The 19,471-nt window shown below is 35.2% G+C and overlaps 1 protein-coding gene across 4 annotated transcripts in view; it reads left to right on the top strand.

Moving 5' to 3' along the window:
* CDH12 (cadherin 12) overlaps window positions 1-19,471 on the top strand; it is a 579,148-nt gene that overhangs the window by 398,176 nt on the left and 161,501 nt on the right. For all 4 annotated transcript variants that reach the window (XM_068670857.1, XM_068670854.1, XM_068670856.1 and 1 more), the window contains one exon: window positions 13,434-13,849. In XM_068670857.1, the coding sequence (XP_068526958.1) occupies window positions 13,619-13,849 (231 nt within the window). In that variant the 5' untranslated portion in view covers window positions 13,434-13,618. The remainder of the gene's footprint in view (window positions 1-13,433; window positions 13,850-19,471) is intronic.

Below are 19,471 nucleotides of genomic sequence, written 5' to 3'. Positions count from 1 at the left end.
GAAAAAAAAAAGTGAAAGCCCATGGTTTGAGATAAAGACAGTTTAATTAGGACAGACAGTGAAGGGAAAATACTGCTACTAATGATGATGATAAAAAGATATACAAAGAAAGTGATGCACAATTGCTTACCACCTGCTGGCTGATGGCCCCCCGGCCAATTCCCCACAGTTTTATTTTTCAGCATGGTGCCACATGGTGTGGGACATCCCTCGGGCCAGCTGTTCTGGCTGTGTCCCCTCACAGCTCCTGTCAGGGCAGCACGAGGAGCTGTAAGCACTGCTCTGCAGCAACTATAACATTATTGTGTTATTTGCATCGTTCTCATCCTAAATTCCAAACACAGCACCGTACCAGCTACTAGGATGAAAATTAACTCTATCCCAGCTGAAACAAAGATATTTTTTTCTTTTTGTTTCCTTTTGAGAAAATAGATTTCTTTTCTTGGCTGTCCATCATTAGGTAAACATATATAGCAGAGACATCATAACAGGTAGTTTATAAATAAACATTTGAGATTTTGGCCATTCTTTCATTATGAAGTGGAAAGAAGGACTTTCCATATGCTTGGCAAAACAGAGGGGAAAAATACAGGAATAGACCTCTTCCCCAGTATTATCAGAGGATGGTTATAGCTCCATAGTGTGTGACTTAATGCCACTGCTCAAGAAGGATTCTGGTTTTCATATGGTAGGTGAGAAGTGTGTTTGCCAGGCTCTTGTCTGGTCTCTCTTGCTTTGGTCCTTACCAGAAATTACTTTCTTTCCATGTGTCTTAATAAAGCTAGTAAATATCATATTACATCTGATAGTTGAGTAGATGCAAGTTGTGAATCAATGAAAAATTCTTATTGATCACATAAGTTTGTTGCACTGTGTTTTGTTTGCAAAACCAAAGGAATAGTAAAACCAATGTCGATGTAGTCTCAAAAGTGCAATTTTATTCAGTTTCTGAGTTGCAAAATTTGGCTTTTAATGCTCTTTAATGTCACAAACCATACAAAAATGTGTATATGTATCAAAAGGGGTAAAAACAAAGAATTGGTTTAGTTCTTTTTGAAATGGAAAGTAAGGCTCTTCCTGGGGATAAAACCCTCCCAGGAATTTCGAAAGCTCTAACATCACAGAAATTTTGAGCTAAAGTGAGGCAAAGTAATAAAAGCAGTTCAGGTGAAATTTCTCTAAGCAATAAGCTTTTACTGTCTTTCATATCACCAATTGCTTTTAACACCTTACTAACACCCTAACCACTAAGTAAGGCAAATACTCAATTTTATGGTAAATTAATTGTTCACTTTGTGTTTCTGAACAATCTGTCAAAAATGTAATGAGAAACAATTTTACGACCTCTGTTAGAGAAAGGTAGGAAGCTGAGTAACTTTTTAAAGAATGTTAGAGATATAAATGAATTAATTTACATATATGTTTTGGAAAGCTGTCTGTGCAAACTGAACTTTCTTTACTTATATATAAAAATTATCCAGATAAAATATGTCATCAACCATCTTTTGATTATTACATTTTTGACAAAATAAATATGATCCCAAAGCACTACAATGTACAGCAGAAAATTATTTTTTCATACAATTATTATGGGTGTGATAAGTGAGCTAATTTTTATGTTCAGTAGATAAAAAAAATATTTTCCAAGTAACGTTTATTTGGTATATTTAATATTTATTAAAGTGCCTGACTTTTTATTGTCATTGATCTGTTGTCTGTTTAGAGATATGTCATATTTTACCCCTCAAAGCATTCTAAGGAGTTTATTAGGCAGTTGAAATCTGTAGTTGTTCAGAAAAATCAAACAACTTGTATTTAGAAGTTCACAGTGTACACCTATATTTTGGTCTCCCATGTCAACAAATGCAATTGTTATTAATAATAAATGTAGCCTAGTGTATTTATAAAAAACAAATTAGGAAAATAATTGAAAAGTGAACTATAACCATTTCTAGAATTCCCTGTGACTTGGAGGAAGAGAATGGAAGGGTTCCACGGAGAAATGGGTTTTGACAAATGAGAGTTTGTTTTGGCTCATGTGCTACCTTCATGTGAAGAACCAGTCCAGTTCTGGGCTCTCCTTTGCAAGATCCAGACTTATTGGAGTGAATCTAGTGCAGGGCCACAGTGTTGTATAAGAAACTGGATTGTCTTTCATATGAGGCAAGGCTGAGAGAACTGGAACTGTTCTGCCTGGAGAAGAGAAGGTTCAGGGGATTTCATCAGTAGGTATAAATACATAATGGGAGGGAGAAAGTCCAGGGTCTTCTCACTGGTGCCCAATAATGAGACAAGAAGAAAATCAGAACAAATTAGAGCACATGAAATCCCATTTCAACACAAGAAGATGCTTTTTCCCTGTGCAAGGGTCAAACACTAGAACAGGTTGCTCAGAGAGGTGGTGGAGTCTCCATCTGTGGAGGAATTGAAAACCCAGCTGGACATGGTCCTGGGCAACCTGTCACAGTTGACCTTGTTTTGTTTGTTTGTTTGTTTAGCAAGGGAGCTGGACTAGATGGTACTTACCAATCTCAATCATTCTGTTTCTGTGATTCTGTGGAGAACCACACAGTGGATCACACTTGACCACACCCCAGATTATATATAGAGAAAAGTATGCGTTTATTTCCACCGAAGTAATAGCTCCCTCTGTGCTTGTTTAGTGCAGAGTGTTAGCCCCCCTCCTGGCTTACTTTTTTGCGCAGTACTCCATTACTACCTGTAGGAACGCATGTGATTCTTCTAGTAAGACCCTTTCACTTTCACTTATTTTAGGAAAGAATTTGACTTGGGTAACTCCAAACTAAAGGTGTCAATCCTTCTACCTTTGGGCCTGAAGGTATATTTTTTTAGTACAATAGAAGGACTGTGCCCTTAGCAATTACAGTCTATCTGATTGATTGATTGCAATCTATAATACTGCAGGTATGACATTATCCTCTCTTCATAATGCTGTTCTTTCTGAGTTCAGCTGAGGTAAAATTTCATCAGGGACTATTTCAACACTTTGTTTCACCGAGCTTAACCTTAAAAAGGCATTATTGATTTCCTATCTAAACCACAATTTTACAAACTGCAATAACTAGACAAATGTATGCTAATTATAAAAATAAAAGAAATATATGCAATAAACAAGCTGCTTATTACATGTCTTGAACTAAGTTATATAAATCATAAGCCACCTGTCCACTCTACACTTGCATTTTTACTGTGGCATGGAGGGATCTCAGACAAAAGTAAGTGGAAAACTTTACTTAAATTGCAAGCACAAATGAAAAACAAAACTGCCTTTTATTAAAACTGATGATATTGGCTGTGATAGTTTTTGAAAATATGTGCTTTATTTTAATTAATGCTGCTGTATTTGACTATTAAAACAATGCAAAGTAGTATCTTAATGGAAAAGCATAATATGATGATATAATTTCTAATCTAAGTTAAATCAGTGCTAACTGAAAATATCCTATGACTCTTTATGGACATTTTTCTTTCTGGAAAAAGTATTCTGAAATATTTCAAATATTTATGAAATGGGGCATGTATGCACAAGCAACAAAACAAAGGAAAAGGAATACTTACCCTTAACTGAATAACTTAAACATATATTTGCATGACTGAAATTATGGAAATATATTAACACAACCTAATAGAGGTTCACTTGTCTGCTATATGGGGAAATAAAAGGGTCAGTGAGAGAAAGCTCCAATAATTTCAATTTCTAACTGTGAGTACTATACAGATGGCAAAACCTGTCTTTCTTCTAATAAATTGTTTTCTTCTCCTTTTAATTTAAAATTTAGAAGGGCAGGAAAGAAACTGAAAGGAAAAATATTTTCATAGGTAAAAATCACATTTATTTCTGTGGTCAAGGCATAGATTAAGGCTGTTGTAGTAATCTGCATGACCACATCTATTGTCTACATTGGACCATAATTGCTGAAATTCACAGCAAGTATGTATTCTGAAATTACTCAATTCATTAGTCTGGTGTTTGGGAACTGAACAGTCACACATGAGAGACATGAAAATTTATAATGATGAAAGTCAGGCAAGAATACTGTTATCTTCCTTGAGACTGTAAAATGTCTTGTGGTTGGGAACACTTCCACGTAGACTGGAGGGTGGAAGGTTTTGCAAGAGTGAAAGGTTTCTTGAGGAGAAATTAGCTATTCAAAGACAGCTCTGATACGTGGTAAGCTTTAATGAAACACATCTGTTTCTGAACATCAAAAAACATTTGAGGATTACTTTGGCTGAGGTTAATTGTAGATGACTGAGCTCACTACTTAGAGTTTTTGTCAGTCTAACCATAACCTGCTTTGGTTGTTGTGATGACCTGTTTATCACATATCTGATCCTTGTATTCCTATGCTGCAATGGGAATATATTAACAAAGAAACAAAGAAACCTGTCAGTTTTAAAGAACAGAAAAAAAAAAAAGAAAAAAAAAAAAGCCCTAAAATAACTCTTGCTCATGTTTTATAACTCATGAAGGATTTTTTTTTCTTTTTTTCGTAGTTCATCAGTCACCAGAAAAGTCATAGGCTCATTACAACTGCTTCTTGTAACATAACGTATATAGGTCAACAAGTCAAAAACAGTTGTGAAAAGAGATACATTACTAGGTATAAGAGCTATATATTATTAAACATGCTATTGAGCATTGGTATATGCCGAGTGTAAGATAGGTAATTCCAGAATATTGAGAGACCTGAGCTGAACGTTCACATGGTTAAGATAGGTGATGTCTGATAGGTTCAGACATCAGATAGGTTCTGTTGGTCCTATTGTCTCTGGGTCTACCTGTTAATATTCACAAGATCAACAGCTTGAAACTTGTTGGGCAAACCTACTGTCTGTTATTTTTCCATGAGAAGGCTGACATCTTCTGAAATTATGAAAGTCAGTACTGATAGAAGAAACCTGTTAACTCTTCAGAAGACCAAAAATGTAAGATTGTAGTTGAAAATACATGCACAAGCTAAGCTATAGATTTCCATAGTATATTATGGAAAGCCATATTAAAAATTAAATTCTTACTAATACTGTTATAAGATTCAGAGACATTTAAATTTATTTTATCCTAATTGCAATAATTGGCATTGTAAGACCCTTATTTTCAACTTTAAGTGTCTGCGGTTATGCACCAAGTTTATATTAATATTATATGGAGTAACTTTGTTGTTATAAATAATAATAATAAATTATTATGTAATAATTATGCCATTGTATACACAACGCACAAACTTGAAAAAACAAATGCCTGCAATAACTCTTACTTTAAAATATCTATCAACAAACAGGTTATGTAATTTAGTATATACATGTAATCCCATAACATAAGATCTATAATGGGTAGTATCAAATCTATTATAATCAGAGTCTGACCAATAATAGAAAGTATTTTAATAAGGGAATCTAACCGAAAATATGTTTGCAGTTTCAAGTAATTGCTGGAATTCTTGACTTTTTTTTTTTTTTTTTTTTTCCCCCCGAAAAAGAAAGACCCTAGGGAATAAGAAAACTGCACGTTACAGAGCACATAAAAATGTGCTCACTTTAATTTCAGTCTCCCATGTTACTTACAAAATTATAAATACATATGAGTTGCCTGAGATATATATTTCCTTAATTATATTGTCTATGCATTGAAAGGCTTTGTTTTGTTCGCCTTTCTCTCATTTCCCACATCTCATGTATTCATTCAAAAACAAAACAGAGAAGGGCAGCAGAATGAAGGATGGTTTCCTTATTGTCCATGCTTTAGCACTGACATTGACAGATTTCTACCAGAAATGAAAATGTTTGTAATTTATCAAAAATAAAGATTCTAGATCATTGGTAAACTAAGTGTAGATTCACCATAGTACTTTTCTGAGACAAGACCAATATACATGTAGCATGATGCAAGACAAAGCAAAAATAAAATAGATGATGTTAGTTCATTATCTGATCATCATCTTAGAGGAAAGTAAATTTTGTCCTATTCTGAGGCATTTTGTTTCTTAATTTTTACTGATGATTGAACAATTTTTACTGATGACTTCACAATTGCATTACATATTTACTGGGTAATACTGGCCTAGGTTTTAATCTCACTGAGAGAAGCATTCATGTTTAACCTGTAGTGAAAATTTCATTCTACCTGAGTGGATATTCAGGGGTTCAATGAACCATGGAGTCTTGTGCATCAGCTGATGTATTTTCATTTTTATAATGAAAGTTTCATTTTTTAATTATTTTTTTTTTTGACATTCCTGTCTCTGATATTCTTATGCATGGCTATGAGTTGGACATGGTGTCATCCATGGTGACATTCCCACAGAGGATGATGGCTCAGTGGCTTACATTTAAGTCATAAATGACCTGCTGTAAGTATTGCTAGTGATGACAAAAGTGACATGTTAAGTATAACTGTTTGTATACGGAACTAGTTTATTGTTTCCTATTCACAAAGAACATTCTTATATATTTTTTTCATCATTTAATTTTTCTATAACTCTCAACATAACACAGTTACAATTTTTTTGGAAGTATGTATTATTTATTTTTGATATGTTACCAAGTAATCTTAAGTTAATCACTTTCTTTGTATGCTAGCAAGCCCATTGTTAAAGCATGCATGTGCATCTATAATACTTTATTAGTGTAGTCCTCAGAAATGCCAGACATAATTAGACTCCTCTCTACTCTTAGGCACTTCATAAATATGTCTGTTGGATACCCATATAGTGTATCACACGATTTTTGTACTGTAATATGTCTTTGTGTGTCTGCCTTCCTATGAGTGTGTCTGCCTTCCTATGAGTGTGCTACAACAGTCACACTCAAAGACCAGGTACCTCATCTCACTTTGGTTTTATGCCAGTAAGAAATTCAGCAGAGTATTCCATATTCATGTTAGTATTACTCCTGATGTCTATAGGAAAAACTGACATTAGAATTGAACTGTTAACTCAGTATAGAAGATGCAACTATGCAAATAACAATTGAACAGAGGTTGATTTTGGCAGTCATATCCAAAAACCAGAGCCTTAACAAAATCCATCTTTTTCTTGCCAAGTGGATACTTCATATCAAACAAAATGTTGGGCCTTATTATTAGGATTTGGGGGTCTTTCTAATTAAATTTTAAAAAAGGAGAGCTAAAGTCACCTTATTGCAGGAGGAAGACCAACATCTGCTTGTTCTCCTACAGTACATGACAGCTATCTCCCAGAATTACCAAGATCTGTGAGATACATGTATGTACCCATATTTCTCATATTTTATGATAGTGCTCTCATCACTAAGCTCCAAAGTATTCAGGGTTGGTAATTGTATTGGTTCTTGATTCCTCCTGTTCATCATCAACTTCATATAAACTGAAATTCAGACTGAGATTCATGTATTCAGCTTTATGAGTACTCAAAATATATAGCTGGAAATCCATTCTAGCTTTCTTTGACTTACTGTGTCCCATCCAAGGGGAGATACAAGAGTAACTATTTTGTGTTATGGACCATGTTAAGACTCCAGTAAGTCAGATGCTTTCTTAGCATCTGGGACCTAGTGAGATGAAGTATGCTTTTTTATTATTATTATTATTATTATTATTTTATTTATTTTTTTATTTTTTTATTTTTTTACCTCGTGAGAGTTGCCTGGCATGGATTCCAGATGACACACTTGCCAAATGGGTTTTGTGGCCACAGAGGTGGGACTTGCGCAATCATCCTGTTGAAACTTTTCCAATTTGGAGGACGGATAGAATGAAAATTACTCTCCTTAGCAGTTCAAGGTTTCTAATCTGTTAATCTGTTCACTTGTAATCTCCTTCCTAACCCCCATTTTGATGTTTTGAAGTAGTTCCTACACACGCTAAAAAAAAAAAAAAAAAAAAAAAAAAAAAAAGTGTAAAAAAGGAAGAATTACAGCTATTTCCAAGGTGTCTAGATAGATTTTGAAGGGCAAGAAGGTCAAATTCACAAAGACATATAGACATCTAGAGTCAAATCAAATGGAATTGTTTAACTAAGTACCTTTGAGATTATCAGTGGAACTAATTTGCCTAAGGTCAGAGAAAGAAAATATATCAAGGTGAGAGATGAACAGGATTTTCCATATCCTGTTACCATTCATTTAGCCACAGGATATATCATTTCAGATGCTTTTGCAGTTAATTTTAATAGATACTGACAGTATAGATAACAGTATAGATATTTTCTTTTCCTGTTGTTGCATTTCCTTATTTCAAGATATGGCAGAGAAGTGAAGTTAGATGGTCAGCTGTTACAGCATATCCACTTTTATAGATCTTAGTTGGCTTTTCATCTGGCACGGATCAACCATTTTACAGTACTGCAATTTTTTTTTCAAACCTCTTTACGGGTAGGAAGATGGTTGTTCTACATTAGCTGTTGTTTCACATAAGCAAAAGCATTCTCTAGGCTGATGGATTTATGATTAAGGTGGCTGCAGAAATGTTCCCACCATCAGTGCATAATGGATACTTTGTCAGTAAGCAATTTGCCTCCATTCACAGAGGTGCAATTATCGTCTTTGCTGGACTGAGGACAGTTTTGAGTGCTTCATGGAGCTTTAGTGTTTCTAGCTTGTCTGCATACGACAGTAGCTAATCCACTGTCTGATCCAAGAAGATACCTCATATAGATCAAAGATCATTTATAATTTCCTTTCAGAGACTTCTCTAAATCAAGCCTTCTGTGTATAGTAGTAACTGTAGAGAATATATGGCTGTCCTCTCTAGAAGGGATAACCTTTACTGAGCTTGGTGAGGTGACTTGTGTCGGGTGTGCTGTGACTCTCTTTGATTGAAGATTATTGCAGTAACAATGGCATACATCAGTTTTGCTATTCCTATAGTGTTCCTTTGCTCAGGCTGTTTAGATTAATGGCCATACAATCCAGGTCAGTATCAAAATTCTTGCAGGAGTACCATTTGTACTGTATTTTGTTATTCTCAATAAATGCTCTTGGTAATGATATTTAATTCATCATTTGCATTTCATGAGCTCCTTAGCCTGGCAGGTCTGGGGACAGAGTAAATAAGATCAAGATTACTTAGGTACCATGTTTTAACAGATTGTCCATGTTTGTTGTTGCATCAATTCACTTTTTCAAACTGTGAAAGTGAAAAAAATGAAATCTCAGTGTATAAAATCATGTGTGTAGGTAAATTCATTTGGGGGATTTTGCCTCTGTAACTCTGTTTCTGAATTAAGTTAGTCACACACTGGTACTTAAATGCATATAACATAATCTACAGAAATGACTAGCAAAGGCTAATCTTGAAAAAAGCGAGATGCAGGAAAAAAATCTGGCATTCTGTACTTTCATATTGATTGGAAAAGAGATGCATTGCAAATGCAAGTCTGTGCACAACTCTCTTACTAGATCTCCTCCTCTCTAAGCATCAAAGGAAATAATTCTTTAGGAAATTTAGGAGATGTAGTATCGTACCTTTCTTATTGGAATATTGGAATATTGAATATTCGTATTGGATTTCTGTACAGTTACCTCCTAGTTCTCATAACGGTTTTCTAGGTAAATGTATAAAAGGGCTTTCTGATTTAAACATTTAATGAGTGTATGACAACATAAAAGCACCAAAACAGGTTTAGGCATCATGGCTGGAAGACTAACGGCTAGCTTAAATAAAAATAAATAAATAAAAAATAAAAGAACAAAGCAAACCAGAAAACACAGACTAAAAGAAACACTAGTCTTAGCCTTTGAATCACTGCACAAATGCCAACTGTGTTATTAAATATATTCTGTCAAGCTGCTTCCACCAGGCTTCCTCCAAAGCCAGCAGTGAAGTGTTGGGGAAGGAGAGGAGGCAGGGAGAGACTGTCTGCCTCAGTCTGCTGCTGCTCAGGTGTTTGCAGCAGCAAACTGGCATGGTTTTCTTGAGTGCTGAAGTGCTGGATTCTCTTCTAACTGCTGAGCTTTAAAAGTGCAAATTATTCGTGGTGAACTCTTTTGCAGATGATGAGGGTGTCTGTGCTGCAATCCTATACAGCAACACCTATTAGCCTCCCATTTTTTTCTTTGACCCTTATGTTCACCCATGTTTTGAAGCTGCCGGGAATGAGGTGAGTGCTGGCATTGCGCTTTGCTTGCTCTGCAGCATTCTCTCTTGAAGGCAGTCCAAGCAACCGACAGAGAAGGGGTTAAAGTGCCCAGTGTTTTGCGTGTGGTTACTAACCTTCCAGCCAAGGGGGAATTGTTCTTTCACTGAAGTCCTTCAATCTCTTTGCATTACTTTTGGTGCTGTATAACATTTTAAAAGCTCCCTGACTGACAGACATGGCCGGAGGCAGAGCTCTGCTGGGAGAACCGCAATGCACAGAGCCTCCTCAGCAAAGAGCTGTGGTACAGCAGTTAAATTGAATACAGCATGATTTCGGGCTTTGTGAAGCAGTGCAGACTACCCCAACACTTTTTTATGTTGTTTATTTCCATCTCCCATCCACGCCTGAGCAATTCAAAAGGATACTTTAAGTTCTTTTTATTTATTTATTTATTTATTTATGCGTTGTGTAGTTACTCTGATTTTGCCATAAATACTAGGCATGTATCCTGCAGTTGTGGATCAAGAGAGGTACAGGAGTTTGGATTATTTTTTTAACTGAATTATGGTTGAACACAATCTGAACCTGATGTTCTATGCTGTTGAGTGCACTGAAGAGAGAGAAGCACAAAAAATAATGTGAATTGGTAAATAAGTATAATAATAGAAATAGATTCCAAATATTCATTTGGACACCCCACCCTCTAGTATGGTATGGTACTGTCTTAAATGTTTATCGATGGAATAAAATTCGTAGAATAGAAACAGTAACACAAATGAGAACTTTGACATATGCATGCTACCTGGAAATATTTTTTGTAGATAAAAAAAAATAAAAATTGAAATGTCTTGAGCGCAATTTAGAAAAAATGTGGTTTTTTTGGTGTTAGAAAAGAATCATGAGCAAATAGGAGTTCTCTCAATTTTAATCCTTTCTGAAGGAATTCAAACACCCAAAATATAACCTTTGTCATTAGAACAGGAAATCTTTTTCTGTATTTAGAGTAGGGACTGCAGTTATTCTTCTAAGGTTTTATTTGTTAGTTTTTCTTCAAAACTCATTATTTGGTGTTCCAATTATAAATCCTTTCTATTTAGATACTTTACCATGTAGCTAACAAATAAGAATTTAAATGTTATTTATTGTTATAGTAATGGTATTATTTATAAGGAAAATATAAACTATAGCAGTGCTTGAAAATGAGAAAATATATATGGTTAGGTACTTTACCATGTCTTCTCTTCTGAGGTCCATATCATGCCATTGATTTTTAAGCAGAACTCTTTATTGATTTGGGAGAAACTTCTACTTAAAAATCAATGGCACAATATGGCCCTAACCAAGTGGTGAATTCCATATTGATATAAATCGTATTTTTGTTCTTAAAATGTAAAATGCATCCATCTTAAATCCTAAAAGTAGAATTTGTTGTACCTCACAAACAGCAGACCTATGGAGTAGGCTGGCATTTCATCCCTAGGTTGCAGGTCTTAATGAGACAGGATTATTAAATCGTTTTAAAGTCTTCAGTACACATTGGGATTTAAAATTAGTAAAGAACAGTGGATTATAAAAATTGTATTTGTCAGAAAACAACTTCAATCCCCGCTTGTTCAAATGAGTGCAACATACAGGCTGCCAGTCATCCATCTTTAATGAATAAGAGCCATGGAAGGGAAAGGATTCGTCAAACAGTTGTCCTGAGCATTATGAAAATGTGATAGTTCAGAATTAACACCTGCACTGGGGCCAGCATAGTCATGGATAGCTTCATAAAAGCCATTTTGTCTATTAAAGGAAGCATCGGTAGCTTGGAAAAGTGGGAAAAGTAAACACAATACTTGCTTTTCTTTTTTCTTTTTCTTTCCTTTTTTTTTTTTCTTTTTCTTTACTCCCTGTTCCCTCAATACTTACTGAGGCCCACCTTAATAGAAATGTATAGATGTTTTGCTATTGTTTATTGTCTAGTTCTAAATTCTAGAATAGCTTCTTTTGTTTCAGCATGAACTCCATCGATTTATCAGTCTTCACAGTGACTTTATTATGGGCTGCATCACAGCATTGTTAGATGGTGTGAGTGCTCATTTTCACCATTTTTTTGTTGGTGCTGAACTTAGTGCAGAGTTGGAATGACAGCTACAGGCACATTTTATTGAACTCATTTCACACTCCATAATATTTAAATATTTACATTCATCATATTTAAATATTTACATCCTTTAGCACTGTCATTTTATTAATTGCAGACAATGAATCAGAGATTTTCATAAATACTAAAAGAAAGCACCTCTGTTATTTACACTGTGGCTAGAAAAACACAGCATTCTTTCTTATCTGCCTTTTTGTTCAAATGTTCTGTGCTGGTATAAACAGAGCAATGTGATAACATAACAATTCCTTCAGTTTTTTTTTTTTTTTTCTTTGCTGATGGCATTTGGCTGCTACAAGGATCACCACTGTTTTAATTGTCACCTTGATGTGATAGTCCTGTCTCAGCCCTGTAGTTAGTTAGCACTGATTTATTTTTAATCTGTGTACCTGGCATTTGTCAGTATAAATGAGTATCACTGTCTTACTTTACTGGCTTCTGTGTTGCTTCATTTTCTACACTGACTGCAGTTCTATCATTTTCTCCACAGATCAGGACTGTTGTTTTTTGTTGTTGTTGTTGTTTGTTTGTTTGTTTGTTTTGTTTTGTTTTGTTTTTATGTATTTTACAGTAGTGCTGAAGAGCAACACAACTACTGTTTTGATACAAGGCTTGTCATGAGAAGATAATGCCAGTCCTGGATGGTATATTGTGTGTTGGCGGCACTGTGGTATTTAGCTGTATATGCACTCTTTCTCGTTTATTAATTCCCATGGAATCCATACAAATTTTGTCCTCCAGAGTCCAAGGTTCAGTCCATGTCCATCTGTAGTAACAGAAAGAGGATGCATACAAAGCACTTTTTTGGCAGAGACAAAAAGTGAAGTGTCCTGTCTCTTGGCAGCGGGATGGAAGGGTGGGTCCTCTCCTTCCTGACATTTTATGTGTGAATCCAGAGTAAATACTTTTGACATCACTGATGGGCAATGGCTTTGTTGGTTAACAGGGTCATAAAGCAGAGGGTGTGGGCCTGCCCTAAACCAGAGACACAGATGATGGTAAGCAGGCCAAGAATGAGCTATTCCTATGCTAACAGCACTATATTCTAGAGCAGCTCAGTGCTACAATCAAAATGGTAATCGCTTTTAATACTGTGATTCCTAATCTTTTCTTTCTGTCTCTAGAAACTAACTAGGTGTGAGAATTTTGATGAATGTTTCAATGTAATTTTATGTAATTTGATGTTGCCATGTAAATCTCTTTTATAGGTCCCTTTAGATGGAATTTAATGCAGCAAAAACCTTGTCATCAGAAGGATTAATGCCTGCATTAGCATTTCCGCAATAAAATCAGAAGCTAAGTGGTGGAGGCCACAGACACCTCAAACCTGGATTCCTCTGCTCTGCATTAAGTGCTGGAGTTTTTATTACTTGCTGTAGGGAAGCCATTGCCAATGCTTACAAGGAACTGTTTATCCCTGCTTCTCTGGGTCCTGTTTGATGGAGGTCTCCTAACACCACTGCATCCAGAGCCGCAACAGACTTTAGAAGCAGAGTCAAGAGACAATGTTGTGCCAGTGCCAGGGAGGAGGTCATCAGTCCAGCGAGTCAAACGAGGCTGGGTGTGGAACCAGTTTTTTGTGCTGGAGGAGTACATGGGCTCCGAACCTCAGTATGTGGGAAAGGTAATTTTTTACTCTTTCTTTAAAAGTTCAAACAAGGACAAATACTGCAATGTGCTATAAATATGTACCTGTTTTTGATGGGGCAAATATTCAGATGGTAGTAGTTCCCTCTGTCCATCCCCTTCACCATTCAGCCTCTTATATAGCTGCTGTAGACTTGATTTTTATTTTTGGTGTTCAGGTTTAGAACATTTACATCCTGCCTTTGTATGTCTGTCTTATTTCCTTATCCTTGGTTTTGGCATAAAACAAAAAAATTGGGAAGTTCTGAGATAACTTTGTGGTGCACCACAAGTAACATTAACAGTCTACTATAACAGCATACTTGATTTTTAGCAATGAAAGTCAGACTGATATCAGGGATAAGGTTTAAACCCAGAAGTCTCTAGCCCAGAATGCACACAGTTGTTTTTTTCTCGTCAGCATGGTTACTGCAAATCTGTTTTCAGACAACAGAGATATCTGCTTTTGCTGTGCTGTTTTGTGACTAGGTATCCTTTGCTGCATTTCGTTCTGATTGTTCTGATCATTTTCATATATTTCTAATGTGATATATTGCTTCATAATTCAAAGTCTTGCATTATAGCTTTTATACTTTGCACAGGCATGCAAGCTCACACATGCAGAGAATTTATGCAATTCACTCTCTCATTACGTGACCACTATTCCTATAATAGAGTATAAGTAATTTGATAGCCTGTTCTTTGAGGGTGTCAGCGTGAATTTAGAAAATAGAGTTTTCAGGAAGGATGGCTGAAATAGTGAGCTGAAAAAAATAGTAGCACAGCATATAACTGCATGCTATCTATAATTTTCAATGTAAGTAAAGGCCCTTACTCAATGAAAATAAGAGGTTAAAGATGAGTTTCTTAGGTCCCTAAATGCCATTTCCTTAGATATTGAGGTTCAGATTCACCTTCCAAAAAAACATGAGGTGTCATGTTTTAGTTTTTACTTTAATACTTTGTATTTATTTTATTATTTCTCTCTCTCTCTCTCTCTCTCTCTCTCTTATTTATTTATTTATTAGAATGTAAAGGCTGTGAATGGCTGGTTTGTTTGTTTGCTTGTTTTTAATATAAATAAAAATCACAAAAAGTTATTTTTCCTTCCTACCCTTCCAGAAATTTGTTGCAAGTAGAGCATGTATAAATAGAACAGCATAAGACTACATGTGGCTCACTAGGTATTTGGACAAACCGGACAAAAGTGTACTTTAATATTACAGATATAAACATTAGTGTTAAACACTAAAATATATGAGCCAATAATATTTGCAAAACAGTATGCTTATATCACAAAGATAATATGATGAGTTTAATTTACAGGCTGAAGTCAGGGCAATCTCATAATGAAAAACTGCATCTTTATGATGTCCAGTTGCTACTAATTATCCTTTCTTTAACAGATATCGTTGTTCTAGCCACTAGCTAAAGATGCAAACAAGGACTCTAATTGCGTTCAGTGTTGTAGCACAGGCAAAAGGATTGCTGAGCTTTTTATCTTCAAAGACAGAGATGCTATTGATGCACCACTGTAATACATTAGTTTTTATGCCTTTATATAAGATAGTCTCAATAGTCATTTAGGGTCAGTTCTAAGCTGCCAAAATAATATTATTTTTTCATAAAATTTACTATTATCAATACATCTGAATGTGAGCTCATAAGCAGCTTTAGAATTAGTGGATTTTTCTATTAAAAGTAACACTTATGACATCACAGATATAATTGGCATGTTTTCAGCTCTTAAAACTTTGTGAACTGTATCAAGTTGCTGAAAAGATGCTTCTTAAACGTGATGAAAAATAGAATTGTAGTGTAGTGTACATAATAGTGATGCTTCATATACCAGAAGTAAATGTTACGCTGTTACCTGATAAAATTCAGGAGGATCTTGGTGGTGAAACACAAAATACATTAGGATGTTTAATTTAATACATCAGCACGATTGTCAGAAAATCTGTTTTTATATGCAATCCATTCTGAATGGTTATTTTTTGAAATAATGTTTATTATCTGCCAAGCATCCATTTGATGTTTATTCTGATATACTCTGTGTCTCAAAAAATAACTTGCATCTTCTTCACCTAAACTCTTCGAGTTAAAAAAGAAAAAAAAAAAGAAAAAGAAAAAAGAAAACAAGACAACAAAGGTGTTACTATTTTCCTCTTCTTTTCCACAAAGCTCTCAAAGAGGCAGAACACTGAATGGGAAAAGTTATTTAGAGAAGTTGTGCTGTTAAATCCAGATAGTGAAAGTCACGCATAATACAAATATAAGCTGTTCTCAACCTACTGAAATAGCAGCAATTAATCAATATCTTTATATCATACTGCATTTTTTTTTTCAAATCATGGAAAAAAAAGATATGAAGTGACATTGAGTTCTTGATTGCAGAAATAAATGTTTGATGTTTATTATAATTTAGCATTATTCCACAACCATATATTTTTCCAAAAGTAATTATTTTTGTAGTACTTTTTTGTTTTACTTTAAAGTGATATTGAGTATTTGGGATATTTCATATGACCTGGAATTGCTGTGTTTTTTTTTTTATCTTCTTCTTCCAGCCATGATAGCTGGGCACAATATAGTGGCAGATGCATAGGTGTCCATATTACTTATTATGGAACTGCTGCACTAATATTGTCACAGTAATTTATAAATAGTAGTTTAATGTGTCTATTAAATGAGCTGACAATTTCACTAAACAGTTAGGGGTGACTAGTTAATTTTGGAAGGCACCTGGAAGAGCACAGATTTACAACAGTAATGTCAGCTGTTATCAGCCAACACACTCAATTCATCCAACACACTCAATTCATTTTATGTCTGTTTTTAGAAGACTATCTCAAGAAGTGTCATGTTGCAAATCAAAATATGATTTAGAAACTGATGGGGATTAGTCTAGCTCACTGTTAGAGATTTTGAAATAGTGCTTCATGTTGACACATTGAAAGCAAACAGTAAAAAAAAAAAAAGTTTTAATATACTTTGCTATTTAACCTGAATATTAAATCAAAGGTCTGGAAATCCTATGCTTGCATAGTACAGAAGTGCCATAAAGATCCAGGTTGCCAAGCAAAAGAGAACCCCCTTTCCTTTACCGGAGATCCATCTAGCAGACATTGTCTAAAACGGGAAATTGGAATATTGTGGTGCCGTGTGACCCATCCAAATTAAAGGGATGTAGGAAGGCTTGCTCTAAAATAAACCTACGTGTACTTTATGTTTTCTTGTACTGTGAAGCTCCAGAAGGCCACACAAAATAGAATTCGTGGAGTAATATAAAAAAAAGTTCTTGATTCTTTCCTTGTGATGATGCTTAGTCCTCACTGAAGGGTGATAGTTAACATGAGAATATCTGATCCTCAAGTACAGCCCTGTCCCAGGACAGTTCTAAACCACTAATAAGGTAGCAGTTTTAATTGCCCTTATGCAAGGGTAACTTAAGGGGGTCTAACCCCACTGGAACATTATAAATCTCATTGAAATCTTTCTTCATTTTTCTGTGATATGCAGGGTCAGCATAATAAAATGAAGGTTCAATCGAACAAAATAGGTGAGAGCAGTATAGATTCTTTGTTATCAAGATAATACCAACAAAACATCAATTTTATTCGTTAATCATGTAGCATGCTTGCATTTACATAAATAAGCATTGCCAGTGTGTTATCATATCTCATCCTTCTCACATGTTGCATGCATGCACAGTAGCTCTTGGCAAGGGCTGTCCTCAATGTTGCAGAGACAGGCATGTGGCAACTTGTACTGAGTACAGCCTAGGTGCACTGTGAAATCTTTTTCAAGATAATAGCCATTTTTTTCTGTTTTCAAACGTGCAATAACTGAATATTCTCAGCTTGCCAAATATTATCTTGCTAATGAAAAACCTGTATGTTTTGCATCATTTTTTTCTTGTAAACCTCTGCTATGTTATACACACTCACGTACAAACCACTTCAGACTTCTTTGTTGTGATCCCCACCACATGGAAAAAGTTGTAGTTACAACTGCTTTATGGCTGTGTGGGGTGCATATAGCAGTATGGCAGTTTTTATCTGACTCAGTCCTGAGTTCATCATCCTCAGATGTTACCCCATATATCAAGGCAGACACTGTGCTGATTGGGTGGAAGCAGAGCTCTATATCTGTGACCAGAAGAGAATGCTTTTCTGATGTCTAATAATTTATCCTCTGCATCTGAAATATGAACACAGAGCTCATTTATGCATTTTATAGTGGACTGGTTTTAATTTAATAAAATTAATGTTGGCCATCTTCCATCAGGCGTAAATCAACACCTCACTCTGGATATGCACTCAAATTTTACAGTTATTTTCCCTCTCTGGTGTCTGGATGGTATGGCAGGCTGTGAAGGAAATTTTAGACTGCTTGTGCAGAATCTGTTCTCAGACAAAGAAATCTGCAGTACTGTGGCTATCATTTAGGTGTTATCCACAAGCACTGAGTTAACATGAAAGAAAAATAGAAATAAAGGAAAATAAATTCATGCACTGAATTTGAAAGCTACTGCCCTTTGAAGTAGAAAAAAAAAAAAAAGACTACATCTTAGTTGATGGTTGTATGCTAGTTAGTTTGATTTATGCATGTATGTATTTCTGCTAGATTCCTGTTAAGATGGTCATGATAATATTTCATTTAAAGCTGTCAACAGAGTTTTTCCTAGCTTATCAGATTCTATGCCCACAAAAAACAGCAACAAGTAACAGAACTAGAGAGAGAGCTGTATATCATCTTCAATAGACGTTTGGTCAGTATCATCTTCAAGGAGGTGAGAGTTGTTGTTGCAGGAACTGCTACTAGTAACGTGTTAATTCCCTCCAGTTGCTAATTTCTGTATGATTATAATTTGAAAGATCTTTGGAATAGTAGTTATTGGAGCAGTTTTGTTCCCAACATCTTTAACCCACAGGAATTTGTTTACCCTCCCATGTCTGCAAACATCATGGGGAAATTCTTGTCCTTAGATGTTTTGAGGTGTGATCAGGGAATGGCTTACTAAATGAACTGACTGAATTTATACCATGCACTTTTTCAAGTAAAAGCATTGTCACAATTTCTCACAGGTAATTAAAGAGATGGAGAAATAAGAAATAGCAAAAAGGTGTAAGAGAAATCAGAACTGGGACCAGAGCTCTGGACTTTTCATCTCACTGATTTGAGCTGAGACCTTTGTCTCCCTTACTTATTGCTGCCTGGTGAAAAAAGTGATGACTTTGAAAGCTTTGCAAACTGTATATTGCATAAAGTATGTGAGGCACAAAGCAGTTTTGACAGCTGCACATGAAACTGTGAGATGTAGAAGTAGAAATGCAAAGCTCCCATGAGCAAGTCAGACTAGCATTTAATGTTTACTTTTGCAAGCTCATCTTTTTTATAAGGTATATAAAGAGTCGTTTTTACTGTCACATGTGTTAGATATGAGCAACTTGCATATAGCAGAATGTTTCTTTATTGATCTAGTGACTTCACATATTGATTTACTTAGGCAGCTTATAGTGGGAAAATTAGGACCAAAATACTGATAATGGCCACACCTTCTGCCTGTGGTTCTTGCATTCATGAAAATTATATGAGGCATTTGGAGATCAAACAG

This window comes from Anas acuta, chromosome 2 (genome assembly GCF_963932015.1).
Source record: "Anas acuta chromosome 2, bAnaAcu1.1, whole genome shotgun sequence".
NCBI classification, from domain to species: Eukaryota; Metazoa; Chordata; class Aves; order Anseriformes; family Anatidae; genus Anas; species Anas acuta.
Note: the sequence above shows the minus strand (reverse complement) of the source record. Positions and strands in the feature narration are given on the sequence as shown.